Source organism: Arctopsyche grandis, chromosome 2, assembly GCF_051622035.1.
Source record: "Arctopsyche grandis isolate Sample6627 chromosome 2, ASM5162203v2, whole genome shotgun sequence".
Classification (NCBI taxonomy): Eukaryota; Metazoa; Arthropoda; class Insecta; order Trichoptera; family Hydropsychidae; genus Arctopsyche; species Arctopsyche grandis.
The window spans coordinates 16,346,807-16,360,770 of NC_135356.1; the positions used below are offsets into that span (position 1 = coordinate 16,346,807).

Sequence of the window (13,964 nt, forward strand, 5' to 3'; positions counted from 1 at the left end):
AAGTATTATTTTAAACAATAAAATACATAATATATCTCGTAGTTTTGGCTTAATTGTCAAATAATCATTCTTCATACAATTGAGACGTATCGTCGCCATTGTTCAACAGACGTGACGTCACATAAACGAGGTTTCAGTATGGTTCCACAAAAAACTAATTTTGACTGGTATATATTCATTTTAAGCAAATTGAATAGATGGCATTTAACTCTCAGTAATATATTCAACCAATTTTGAACCTTAAAACAGTTGAAATAGGCGCATAAAAAAGAGGTTAAAAAGGAATTCATTTCGAAGTATTGCTGTAGTACTGTTGGTTAGACTTCGATATTTATGACTCCAAGTTGATCGTTTTATATCAGAGTTTGCCAATTTATCTGATTTCATTGTTGAAACGGTTCCTCATCAAATTGGCAAGACTATACCAGTGGTTCTTAACGGGGGCGCCAGCGCCCCCTTGTGGGCGTTTTATAGGTCTGAGGGGGCGTTTTAAAATTTTCAACATTTGGGTGGCGCTGCAGGATTCCAAGTGGGCGTTGTGACGTGCAAAGCGATTTTATGGGCGCTCACAGACTGTGCGTTTGCCTTGCGTTTTGAGGAAACGCAATTGAGTACAGCCGTTTGCAGTTACCTCTCGTATTTTTATATATGTATATATGTATATCGCTTACATTGCTGTACCCAAATGGGTTTCCTCAAAACGCAAAGTGTCAATAGGCCTTATTGCATCATGCACTCCTCTGTCAATTCGTTGGAGATGGTCGCGTTCATTTATAAGCGTTAGGGCGGTTTCAGACTAGCGTTTTATACGCGCGTATAATCTCGTTTTTTGAAGTGCACGTAGGCGCGTATAGGCGCGTCGTTTTCCATACGCGCAACTCGTACGAGCGTAGACGCGCTTATAAGCTCGTATTATCCATGTTGATACTAAATCACCACTACCGGTTGGAGCGAACACGCTGGAATAAGCCCGTGTACGCGAGTCCGGTTTTTTGAAGCGCGAAATGTAGCGCGCGTGTAAGCGCGTATGCCGAAACGACGATATACGCGCAGAAAAATACGCTAGTCTGAAACCGCCCTTAGTGTGTGTAGTGTAGTCTGAGTTCTTCTGCATTAAAATGTTTTCTTCGCAAATTGGCCTTTATTTCAAGATGACAACCAATCAGAAAAAAAAATGTCGACAATATTCTATTGACTATTTAAAATTCGGTTTTGTTCCATCTCCTACAAATCAACAATTGCCAATGTGTTTAATCTGTCAACACGTATTTTCTAATGAGGCAATGAAGTCATTGCGGTTAAATGAACATTTTTTAAAGAAACATCCCAACAAGAATAATAAAGACAACATTGTACTTTCAAGAACTTAAGAAAACATTTGAAATGTTTTTAATGTAATGTTTTTAAGAAGATTTCAAGTCGGAACGAAAAAGGACTAATGGTATCTTATATAAATAGCACAAATTATTGCAAAATGTGGTGCACCACATACATATGGAGAAAAATGAATACTAACAGCGTGTATTCATTAATAATATGATCAGACAAAACCAGCAAGAGATTCTTTCTTCAGTCCCATTGAGCAATGACACGGTTTCAAAAAGAATTGATGATAAATGATAACGAAATTCAATTATGTGATGAACTGCAGTCTAAAGAATTTTCATTACAATTGGATGAGAGTACTCTGCGTGATAATGAATCTCTACTACTTGCTTACGTACGATTTGTGAAGAATGAAGAAATTATCGAAGAAATGTTATTTTCAAAATTACTTAATACTGACACGAATGGTTCGTCAGCATTTGATACGCTTGAAAGTTTTTTCACTGAAAAAAAAGATTCCCTTTACTAATGTTATTGCCTGTGCTACTGACGGAGCACCAGCTATGGTTGGTCGACATCGTGGTTTTATATCAAGATTGAAGAACGTTGCACCAAATGTTCTAACAATTGACTGCATTATTTACCGTCAACATTTAGTCGCAAAGAAGCTAAAAATAAATCAATAAAATAAAGTCCCATCCCTTGAATGATTTATTTATTTATTTATTTATTTATTTTAAACAGACCATTGTGGCATAACAGGAATTCCTAAAGCGCCACAATGGTCAAAAAATATAACACAAAAAAGAAAAAAAACAAAATAACAATTAAACATAAACATAAATACATCTACATACATAAAAAATAGCATTTATAATAACAGATAAAGTAAAAATATCAAATAAAATATAGCATAAGGAATGCCTTGCACCTACAGCCAGTTTCAATAAATATGTAAGAAACAACTACAAATACAAAACATCCCTGTAAGGCCCAAATGGAAGAGAGTTAATCAAAATTTCACTCATAAATCACAATCAATCATGAAAACAATGATGAGCGCAGACTACCAGATAAATGGGTTAGAGTAATTTCCGACAATTTACGCTCACTAAGGTGGAAAATATCACATTCAGTCTCGGCAGCAACGATTTCATTAAGAAGTCGGATAGCTCTTGGAATAGGAGCCATTCGAAAAAGGACTGTGCGGGCAGGAGGTACAGCCAGCAAATGATGATGTCTACCACGCACATAGTGAATAGGGACATAAAGCCCCAACTGCTCCAGCAACAACGGGCATGACGTATTACCACGTAAGAGCAGGAGAACGAAACGAATTAATGAGAAGTTTCTCCGAAGTTCAAGGGAATTATACCCAAGCATGCCCAAAAGGAAAGGAGTGGGGTAGAGATATGGGTAATACCCATATTCTTTCCTATATAGGAAACGAAGAAATGCTTTTTGCACTTTCTCAATCATCAGAGAGTAATTTGCTTCATGCGGATTCCACACAATCGCATTATACTCTAGCTTACTTCTCACAAGCGAATTGAAAAGCAAGCGAGAAGACAAAGGATTGGAGAATAATCTTGCATATCTCAAAACAAATCCAAGTCGACGAAAGGAAACGTCAGCGACTTTTTTGATATGGTTGTGAAAGGTGAGCTGAGGATCAAAAGTGATACCCAAATCGACAATAGATTCCACACGCTTCAACAAGACGGATCTAATGGAATATCCGTGACAATAGAGTGAATGTGCACGTCCATAGCTCATAATTGCACATTTGTTTAAATTAAGTTCAAGGCCTAAACTAGAACTGAACTCCAAGACAGCGTTAATATCAGCTTGAAGGAGAGAGGCTTGCCTCTCATCCTTGACAGCAAAAAATAATTTAACGTCGTCAGCAAACAAGAGACATGATGCATTACATAAAACTCTAGGGAGGTTATTAATAAGAATTGTAAATAGTAATGGGCCTAAAGTGGACCCCTGAGTAACACCAGATCGAGTAAAAAATGAAGGAGATTCATAAAGACCATATCTAACAAATTGCTTCCTATCACTAAGATAAGAAGCAAAGAGTTTAAGAAGACGCGTTGAAAAACCCACTTCAGCTAACCTGATCAAAAGAGCGTCATTATTGACTTGATCAAAGGCTTTACGAAAGTCAAAGTAGGCTACATCAACTTGCTGACCAACGTCAACTTTAGACATGATCAAATGTGTGAAGCAGGCGAGATTAGTGGTAGTGGAACGACAGGGTGTAAAACCATGTTGCTCATCACACAATAATCTTTTAAACTGCGCAAGAATCAAACGGTGAAGGATGATGTCAAAAATTTTGGGAATAGCCGAGATAATAGCAATAGGTCTATAATTTTCAACCTCATTTTTAGAGCCACTCTTATGAATAGGAATGACTCTAGATAATTTCCATTTTTCAGGATAATTACCAGAAGCAAGAATAAGGTTAAAAATAAACTGAAGAGGCTCTAAAAGCGAATTACAGCATACCTTTAATACGTCAGGGGGCACACCGTCAGGCCCAACAGACCCCTTCAGCTTCATAATAGCCATCCTAACATCTCCCAGCGTTACCCGCGGAATGTCTATACCGACACCCTCAGTACCAATTTGTGAAGCCAAACTAGCATTAAGGGATGGTTTTCTCTGGTCAAAGACAAAGCTAAAAAATGAAGCAAAAGCATTGGCGATCTCAGGACCGTCAAAACTTTTATTACCAAATGAGAATGAATGCTCAAGACCATGTGAAATATGCTTACTCTCAATAAATCTGAAAAAGTGGTTAGGATTAACCGCAATAGCACTCTCCATCTCATTAAGATAGACAGTATATCGCTCACTCACACCACGTTTCACGATCTTCCTAAGAGTCCGGAATTTCTCATAGTCACAAAACGATTGGCTACGTTTCCATCTTCTATGAGACAACCATTTTGCACGAACATCAGCTATAAGTTTGCACCCAAACCACGGCGGAAATACCCGCCGATGTTGTTCCGAATTAGGATAACTGATGAACCGAGGAACATGACTGTCAAAAATATTATAAAGTGTATAATACAAATATTCAACAGCATCACCAGTATTCATGAGGTACATTTGGCGCCAGTCAATTGAACGAACCTCATTATAAACCAATTCAGAATCAACACGAGCAAAATTCCATCGCAGTGAGGAAACCCCAACCGATGAACAAGCTGAAGCAGCTCTCACAGAAGAAATAAACAAAAGCTCAATATGTAATGCATCATGATATAGGTCCTCAGGGATGATCGCAGTTCCTTTTGGGCATTGGATCATCGTTGCTGACACATTACATTCATTCACTAACATAATATCAAGCATACTTGGATTAATGGGTGAACCAATCTGTATTATGTCGCAATAGGAAATCACAAAATTAAATTTATTGCGGACATGAATATTAGCACTAGGTAGATTAAAATCACCCATAATTAACAATATATCACGTTCATTCATAAAATCACGCACATTCATCATATTCACAAACAATAACTCGTATACGTCCTCTTTCGCAGCAGGCGGAATGTAAACCACACATATAAGCATTCTCAAAAATATAAAATCAACTCTCACCCATAAGTCCTCACCAGATAGAGTTTCAAAATTTGTCATCCGGACTGACCGAAACCAATCACGACAAGCAAATAATACACCACCACCACGTCGATCAACTCTATCGCGACGATGCACCCTCCAGGAAGAATCAAAAAGTTCAGCATCAAAAAAAGATGAAGTCAACCATGTTTCCGTTAGTGCTACCATATCATCACAAATAGTAGAAACGGCTGAATTAAACGCAGCCAGCTTTGTCCTGAGACCTCGTACATTTTGGTAATAAATTACCAATTTTCGGTTTCCCAGTTTGGCGCGTGACTTTCTTTGAGACAAGAAATGGCAGTTTTGATTGAGCCAATGGAGACGAAACGGAAGAGGAAGCAGAAGAAGAAGCCAACACAGTCACAACAGCATCACGACTATCAGGACCATTTGAGCAGGCAGATGTAGGAGAAGAGGCAAATGTAGGAGAAGAGGCATACATAGACGTCACTGCGACCGTTTCCATAGAAGATTCACCAATACTTGCAGACGTAGTTTTAATATCAGGCTTCAAACATTTAGCATCTCCCGAACTAACATCAGCAAATGAAACACTTGGGCGCAGCTCTAATGATGAAACAACGTCAGTGGCAGACATAGAAGTAGTATTAGTATTCGATTTTATATTCTTAATGCTCATTCCCCAATCTTTAAATCTACCAAAATGAACACCAGCAGGCCAAGAACCAGCAGAAAATAACAGGCCAGCGACAGAAGCAGGAACAGATACCTTAAAGGATGTATATGATCCTCGTGCATTAAGAGGGGAAACCACAATGCCATCCTTTAATCCACAGATGGCACTAACGTGAGTCAAAACCTCGTCACACGAAGTGTCCAACGAGAGCTTCCATATATGTATATTGACATTCCTTTTGACGGAAACAATAACTCCCGAAGCTGCTGTTCCCACCTCAAATTTACGTCTAAGTGGAGGATGTTCAGCCGAAGGTCGGTCAGGTAATGCGGGTTGTCCAGGTTTTTCATGATTAATTCGCAGACCAGATTTACGTCTATTTCTTTTCTTTTTGCCCATCTTTACGGCTGCATCAGCAACGAGAGAAACAGAAGGAGAAGGCACAACACTTCTAATAAGTACAGGAGAATTCAAGCCTCGTATTAACTGCTCTAAGGATGAAAATCTTTTCTCAATACGATCAATTGCATTGACACATAGTTCACGCCACATTTTACAACAATCGCCCATTGTAAAAATTCAAATAAAAAAAATAACAAATGACAATTTTTTCTTATTCTTTCTTCTTTTGTTATTTTTTACCGTACTAAGTATATAATAATTTATCGATATATATTTTCAGAAATCAGTTTAACCACTGTATTTAAATCACAATTGCAAATTTTTTATCAAAAATGAAAGCAACACCAATAACACTACACACAATGCAAAAACACGACACTATTAATCGATAATATATTCGAAAAAAGCATCCGAATATCGGACAATCAAAACAACGAACCAGCTAGTTAGTATGCTACCTAGCGACATTAATGATAGATTATAACGTCAACTGTGTAAAGAAAATGATGAAGAATTCGAACGACTTACATATCTTACATACAGAAGTAAGATGGCTATCGAAAGGAAATTGTTTAAGGGGGAATTCTAGTCTAGAAATTTGAAAATATCGATTTTTTTTTTGTTTCATATTTTCAAAGTTTAAAACCTTTAAAAATATGTCCTTAAGAGGATTTTTCAAAATTCGAATTATTTTCGGAGATATAGCTGTTTTAGTGACGTGGCATCCAACCGGCGCGTAACGTTACCCGAAACTTTAAACGCGTTTTTCCCGAAACTTTAAACTTTTTTTCAAACAGTTGCCATTTCGCGAAATTTTTTTTTTATTTTTTTCCGTGGTAAGGACCATAGCGACACTCTTATTAATTAAGAATCTTTTTTTTTTTCGGATGACTAGAAGGGTGGGAATCGTGTCAAGATGGAGGCACCCTTTTTTTACCTCCCCCACTTTACCAGCCTGTAATTTTTTCAATTTTTAATGTTTTTTTTTTTCATTTTTGTTATGTATTATTGAAATATTAATAAACATATAATAAAAAAATGTTTACCAAAAATGTTTTTAGTTTTTGTTTTATTGAATTTTAAAAAACGCCCAAAATTTGTGCCTCTAGACTAGAATACCCCCTTAAAAAGATTTTATGCACTATTTGATACAATTGTGGAGTTTTTGGATGTAAACAATGAAAACATATGCATTGAATTAAAATTACTACAAAATGATGTGGCCTAGCTTTCGGATATATTCGGAAAGATAAATGAAAATCTCCTGAAGCTTCAAGGAAGCTATATCAGTCTTATTAAAGCCAAAGGCATTATACTGAGCTTTATCAACAAACTCAAATTATTTAAAAATAATCTTCGTCGGCGAGAACTTCATCAGTTTCCTTCTTTACAACAATTAAAAGAAGATATGCTCAAAGATTCTGATTTGGAAATATACTGTAGCCACATTGACGCCTTTATCGAAGATATGATAATACGATTCAAAGACTTGTATGAACTTTTAATACCAGATTGGATAATTAATCCATTTTTATCAGATGTAGAAAGTGTCAGTCAAAAATTAAAAGAGCAGTTTATTGAGCTACAAAATGACTGTGAAGCTAAAATATGTAGTATTCAATCAATGTGATTATGATGTTTTTTGGGTCCGTTTTCGCCATCGATACCCTCTTCTGTGGAAAGAGGTAAAATTACCCATCGTAGCATTTCCTTCATCATATTTAGTAGAAAAGGGTTTTAGCGCAGTAACGCATATATTAAAAAAATCCCGAAATCGATTACAGATAAGCCAAAGAGGAGATTTTAGACTGTATTTAACTAAACTCGAACCTAATTTTACGAAAATAGCGCAGTCACATGAGGCTCAAGGATCTCATTCATAATCTATAAATTAATTACCAGAGGTGTCGCTTATGTGCAATCCATAATGGCATCATGAGAAAAATACATATTTTAAAATGAAAAACAAAAAATATGTACGTTGTTTAATGCTACTGTATAGCAGGATTACATATGTACTATGGAAAAAATCTTTCAAAACATTCAATAATATTTTGAGTGGCGAACTCGTGCCGTTGAAACAACATGTATTATATATGTTTTATACAACACATGTATTATATAACCGTTTTGCCTCCCCCTTCAAAACAGTAAAATCTTCAAAAGCGAATCAAATAACAACACATTGGCCTTGTGTGGGAGTCTTTCGTAAAGCTGTAATTTTGTTTGTTAAAGCAACCGAGCAAATGGCTAACCATGACATTTAAATTATGATATAAGATTTTGTATAGCATTTACGACGCTTTGTTTTCAACCTCTAAAATATGAGCTTTATATAAGTTGGATCCTGTATGTGTGTGTGGTGGCCAAAAGCCTCTCTTTTGAGGTGCTCATCTGCCAGACAAGGGACGGATAATCAGAGGAACGCTAATGTAAATCCCAGTGGATCAGTCAAAGAATTAATTGCCAATCAACAAAATAGTAAATAAAACTATACGGTGAATATAAAATATGCAAATCGTCTAAAACAGAAAACAATTGCACACATGTGACGCATTTCTTATTATAATTTTAATGAATTTTTAACCGGGTATAACGAAACATTGCTTTATAGATATTGACATTCAACAGTAAATCACATGTACTTTAAACCAACATATAGAAATTGAAATTAGACCAGACAAACTTTTAAAGAAATCATATAGATTTTAAATTTTTTATCAAAGTTTCAACCACAAACTTAGTCATAAGTTCAAAGAACTGCCAATTGAGTTATTATCGCTATTGTTAATATATTTTTTTAAAAATGTGTTACTCCTAAATAAATCCTGGTAATCAAGATTGAAAAAAATAAACACATCTATGTATGCAGTTAGCGACAAAAAAAAAGCTGATTTTGAGATTTCCATGAAATTTGATTTTACTTTTATATGTAGCGATATTCTCAGTACAAAAGTTTATTAAACGATGATAAGGATCATAAGGATATTAAAACAGGACAAACTATGAATTTTTACTACGTGTTTATTGAAATATTGAAATTATTTGCGAAATGTATAAAAATGGGGAAAAACGTGTTATTGCTGGAAACAGTCTTGACCTGAACATCATAGAGAAGTTATCAGGAAAAGGGTGAGAGCCCACAACCCGAAAACTTCGAAAGAACTTGAAGATATAATAATCGATTTTTGGGAGAACGAAATCACGTCAGTGGTATTAAAAAAATTATATGATTCCATGTTATAAAAAATAAATGTGGAGTAACAAATTATTAACGTAAATAATTACACATTTCTTTATGTTTATTAATAAAATAGCTTATTTACAACATATAAAAAAATTTACAAGTTGAAAATCGCTTCAAAACAATTGAAACACGACCAAAATGCAGCCAACACGTTTTCCCCATTTTTATACATTTCGCAAATAATTTCAATATTTCAATAAACACGTGGTAAAAATTCATAGTTTGTCTTGTTTTAATATCCTTATAATCCTTATCATCGTTTAATAAACTTTTGTACTGAGAATATCGCTACATATAAGAGTAAAATCAAATTTCATAGAAATCGGAAAATCAGCTTTTTTTATTGTCGCTCACTTTATATGGTGTCATTGGTTAGAAATAACATTTGATGACAGAACCATTTTAACAACTATGTATGAAAGTCAGACAGAATCCAATCTAAATATATAAAATCCGCGATACATATTGGCAGAAGTAAATATTTAATAAAAAAATTGTATTAATTCAGTTTTCACTAACATGTCAAGTGTCGCGACATCCTTTTTAACGCAGACTAGTTTATGTTGATTTAAAATTCAATGCATATTTGATCAAAAAAAATAAAACGGTAGATTGTTGTTCAATAAAGAAATTCGGTTAATATTTTATAAAATAGAAAATTTTGCTCAAAGAAAGATTCCCTTGAAACGGCAATACGCTAATTGCTTTGTAAATAAGTTTTATCGATGCAATTAATCAAATAAACATAATGGAAAAGTAAAGTTTATAAATTAGATATGATTGAGAAATAATAAGCTTTGTTTTATTTCTCATCAATATACATACATGTGTATTATACATATGTACATGCAGAATCGTTAAGGGTCAAAAAGACGCAACACTATTAAACATAAACAACCTTATACATGTATGTACATTTTAAAATGGTCTGTAAGATGTGCCAATTCAATTATTTGGATGATGTACTATTCCACACATAATCTACATACACATGTACCCTACTCTATAATATATGTAGAATAAAACTCTTACACCTCTTACTAAAACATTCAATCTATGAGTGTTTTTATGTATATTATTTAATGCTATGCATACATACATATTATATATTGAGGTCTTGTTACAATATTAAATTGCTTAATACAAAACTTATTAGGATAAAAAACTTTTGTAAGAATACAAAACTTATTCACATAAAAGCAATATATATGTAAATATAAAAATTGGATTTAAAAATGTAGTCTTTTTGTAATGACATTATAATTGTATTACATTCATTGTATGTAGTTTGAAAATGCGTCACAGATGAAATTATTTTTAGATATGTTTTTGTAATGTAATTATTCAAAAGTGGAACTATGGTAATGAAAATAACGATAATATTTACATAACCGTGTATATAAATATACATCCGAATGTATAGTATAATTTTCATTTTAGTTTAAATTAAACACAAAAAGTAAAAAATTTAGATGACGAATCTTTGTTCAAACGATTTGCACATATTATTTTGAAAATTGCTCACTAACGTTTTTTTTTCTGTAAATAAACAAACTTTTCTGAATAACGCAGTAAATGTAATAAAATTGCTGAAATTTAAAAGGAATCTTTGCTGTTGTGTTGACAGTGGAAGATTTTTCATACGAGAAACTGCCTTGAAATATATGTATATAAATTTAGAATAAGTTAGAAACCAAACGGTTTCAAAAACGTCTATCTTACTTCTCCACCAGTACTACGTGAGGATCAGAATAGTACAACGATTAATTCAGAAACCAGTTGGTTGGTAGATTTTTTTTTTGGAATTGTTAACTGTTTAACCCACCAAGAAAAGGAATCCTTTTCATAAATAACATACATAAATAAAGTACTTATAATGCACTTTTTTTATTCGTTACGTCCTAATGTTTCGCCAAAACATTTTCGGTTCTGTTGAAGGTGCCCCTGAATGTAGAGATATGTCGGCAAAATTATCAGCAGATAGATGAGTGGTGGTTTTGATATTAGACCACAAACTGTCTACCAATAGAAAAAATGTTTATAATATAATATAAACAGGTCGAGTGATTTGATGATGGACTATTCCGTAATTTCCAATTGCGCGTAAAAAAATATTTCTGGAAATGATCTCAAGAAATTTATCTCTTGAGAGGTCGAACGAACAAATGTAGTTGAAACCCTATGAAAGACGATTCAGCTGATAAACCTCTGCATTCATGCGCACTTATAAAGTGGATAGTCAAGACTGTTACAGATAAAGAACGGTGGTCAGGTTATCACCATAAAATAACAATAGACCTTTCCATTGTCCGAGAAAGCAGGAGAACAAGAAAATGGTTGATAATAGAAACACGTGAAAGATTATTTTAGACGTTGAGTAACCTGACCGCAGTTCCTTTGTTATATGTATATAAACTGCTCCCAACAAAAAAGAGCTTAATAAATAGGTATTGATTTTGCAGATTCAAAATAAAATTTTTAGTTTTGAAAAGATATGTCTCTAATACGAGTACGATTTTCTAAATGGAATTAAATTCTTAGCATGAGCACACTTTTATCATTTTTTTTTTGTACATTATTAAACAGAATGGGCGACTTTTGGGTTCTCTAATTTTTTTTTTCTTTTAATGTTCTCCCTTCTGATGGTTGATTTATATTGCATATTTAATATACATACGTAATATACGTCGATATATAATTTAATAGGAGAAAAGTAATTTTTCATTTTGGTACTGATCGTGATTTGCAGACAAATATCTGATAATAAATCCAATTCCATATATAGTATATGGATTGTAAATAGGTTTTTGAGCTCTTTTTCCTATTATGCTGTAGATTAACATTAGAATAATATAATACTATGATTACTAACCAAATTAAATTAAATTGTAAAATAGAAAATGGACAGTAGATCAGTAGCTATTAAAATAGATATAAGATGTATTTTGAACATAATTTCGTAATAATGAAAAGCATTTAAAAATCAAAAATATTTTTCTGTTTATTATTTATGTAATCAAATTGAAGAAAACGTCAAGAAATCAAAGCTGTCGAAGTGACGATTTGCAAAAATAAACTTTATATAATGTAATAAAAGTGTATGCAATTCTGAAATACACATTATAAACATTTAAATGACCTTTGAGACTTCTCTTAAGGTTAAAAACCAACTCATAATATTTGATGTTAGCAAACAGCGATACAATGTTGCTTACTCTTATAGACATTAGACTGTCCACTTAAAGAGCTTAATATCGCAACTGGAGTCACATTGCGCTGTATCTTTTAAGATCGTATGGCGTGATTTATTATAAAAATACTAAATTTTATAAGACTATTGTCATAATGTACAAAAAAATATTAAAAAATTTGCTCGTTTTAATAAAACCGTAATAAACGTGTTCAAATCAATAATGTTATTCAAGAAAATCGTTTCAGTATGAGTTTGCTTGAAATTGCCTTGCTGTTTTCCGAAACAGCTTTACGTTAAGCATACTGTTGACAATATTGAAATATATGATATACGAAAGTAAGTCAGGTTGGGATATACCGATAAGAATAGGTGACAGCGCCCCTCTCTAGCGTGGTGGAAGTGAAGCAATAGCCATCCGTCTCACAAGAGTTGTTGGTGTGGGGGCATACATCGCAGTGGCACATCAACGCTGCGCAATCAATTTTAACACATTATAAAATAGTATATTGTAAATATGGAAAACACTAGTCGTTGCGTTGGGCATTCGGATTAAAATGACAATTGACGGCAGATTAATATGCTAGTGAGAATTCGCAGTGGGCAGGAGCACCATCGAGACTACAAAAGACACTTTGAAATGTCACAGGGATTTATTTTTTAGCTCTGGAATCCGATTGGCCAACCACCCTAGCATGGCTAGCGACTGTGTTTTATTTGTGATGGGTTTGGGTATGTATGTGGATTAATATACTTACATTGGATCACGGGCAGGCAGACGAGGCACAGGGCCAGCGTCCAGCGCGGGGCGTACGGCATGATTGAGTGCCGAAAGCGCACGCCCCTTCCACTTCTGTCACCATTGCCCCACTACTGCCAATATCTGTCACCGCTGCGCAGCAGCCAACGTGAACAAACTGTAGCGTGTGCGTTCGTAAAGGTTCCAGTATGTTCGAAGGATCAAAAGTGTTCTTTTTATTTTATTTTTATTTTGAATCTCCTGCTGAGCTGCTGAATGGATTGAGCAGAAATTTTTGTACAATAAACGGACCAATTTGCATGACAATCATTGCCACGAAAATCACGAATACGGAATATCTGACACTCGAGTACTCGTCAGGGCTGCCAGATTAATTGGGGTCTACCCATAGATATATACGGTCTCCGTGACGGGCCGGAATGTGAAATTACCGAAAACGCAAATATCGGAAGGCAAAGATCGAAAATCGAAAGATCTCAAGTCGAAAGATAAAAAAAGGGTGCATGGTAAACGGTACATACTCACTTAATTTGCGCGAGCAGGATACAACAGGAACAAGAGGAACATGCTTTTTCTCCCGTATTCTGCGCGCGCACATTAATACGGGAGGAAAAGCTTGTTCCTCTTGTTCCTGTTGTATCCTGCTCGCGCAAATTAAGTGAGTATGTACCGTTTACCATGCACCTTTTTTTTTTTGATCTTTCGACTTAAGATCTTTCGATTTTCGATCTTTGCCTTCCGATGTTTGCGTTTT

At 34.4% G+C, this 13,964-nt stretch overlaps 1 protein-coding gene across 2 annotated transcripts in view; it reads right to left on the reverse strand.

Annotated features, from left to right (window-relative positions):
* The window catches only part of LOC143922503 (TGF-beta receptor type-1-like), a 29,756-nt gene extending 16,437 nt beyond the window's left edge, over positions 1-13,319 (reverse strand). The window contains exons 1-2 of one of the 2 annotated variants that reach the window (XM_077445758.1): positions 13,209-13,319; positions 12,811-12,922 (exon numbers count right to left, since the gene is read on the reverse strand). In XM_077445758.1, the coding sequence (XP_077301884.1) occupies positions 12,811-12,922; positions 13,209-13,269 (173 nt within the window). In that variant the 5' untranslated portion in view covers positions 13,270-13,319. The remainder of the gene's footprint in view (positions 1-12,810; positions 12,923-13,208) is intronic. The other variant, XM_077445759.1, reaches the window with a different exon arrangement.
* Positions 13,320-13,964: the final 645 nt, after the last annotated feature.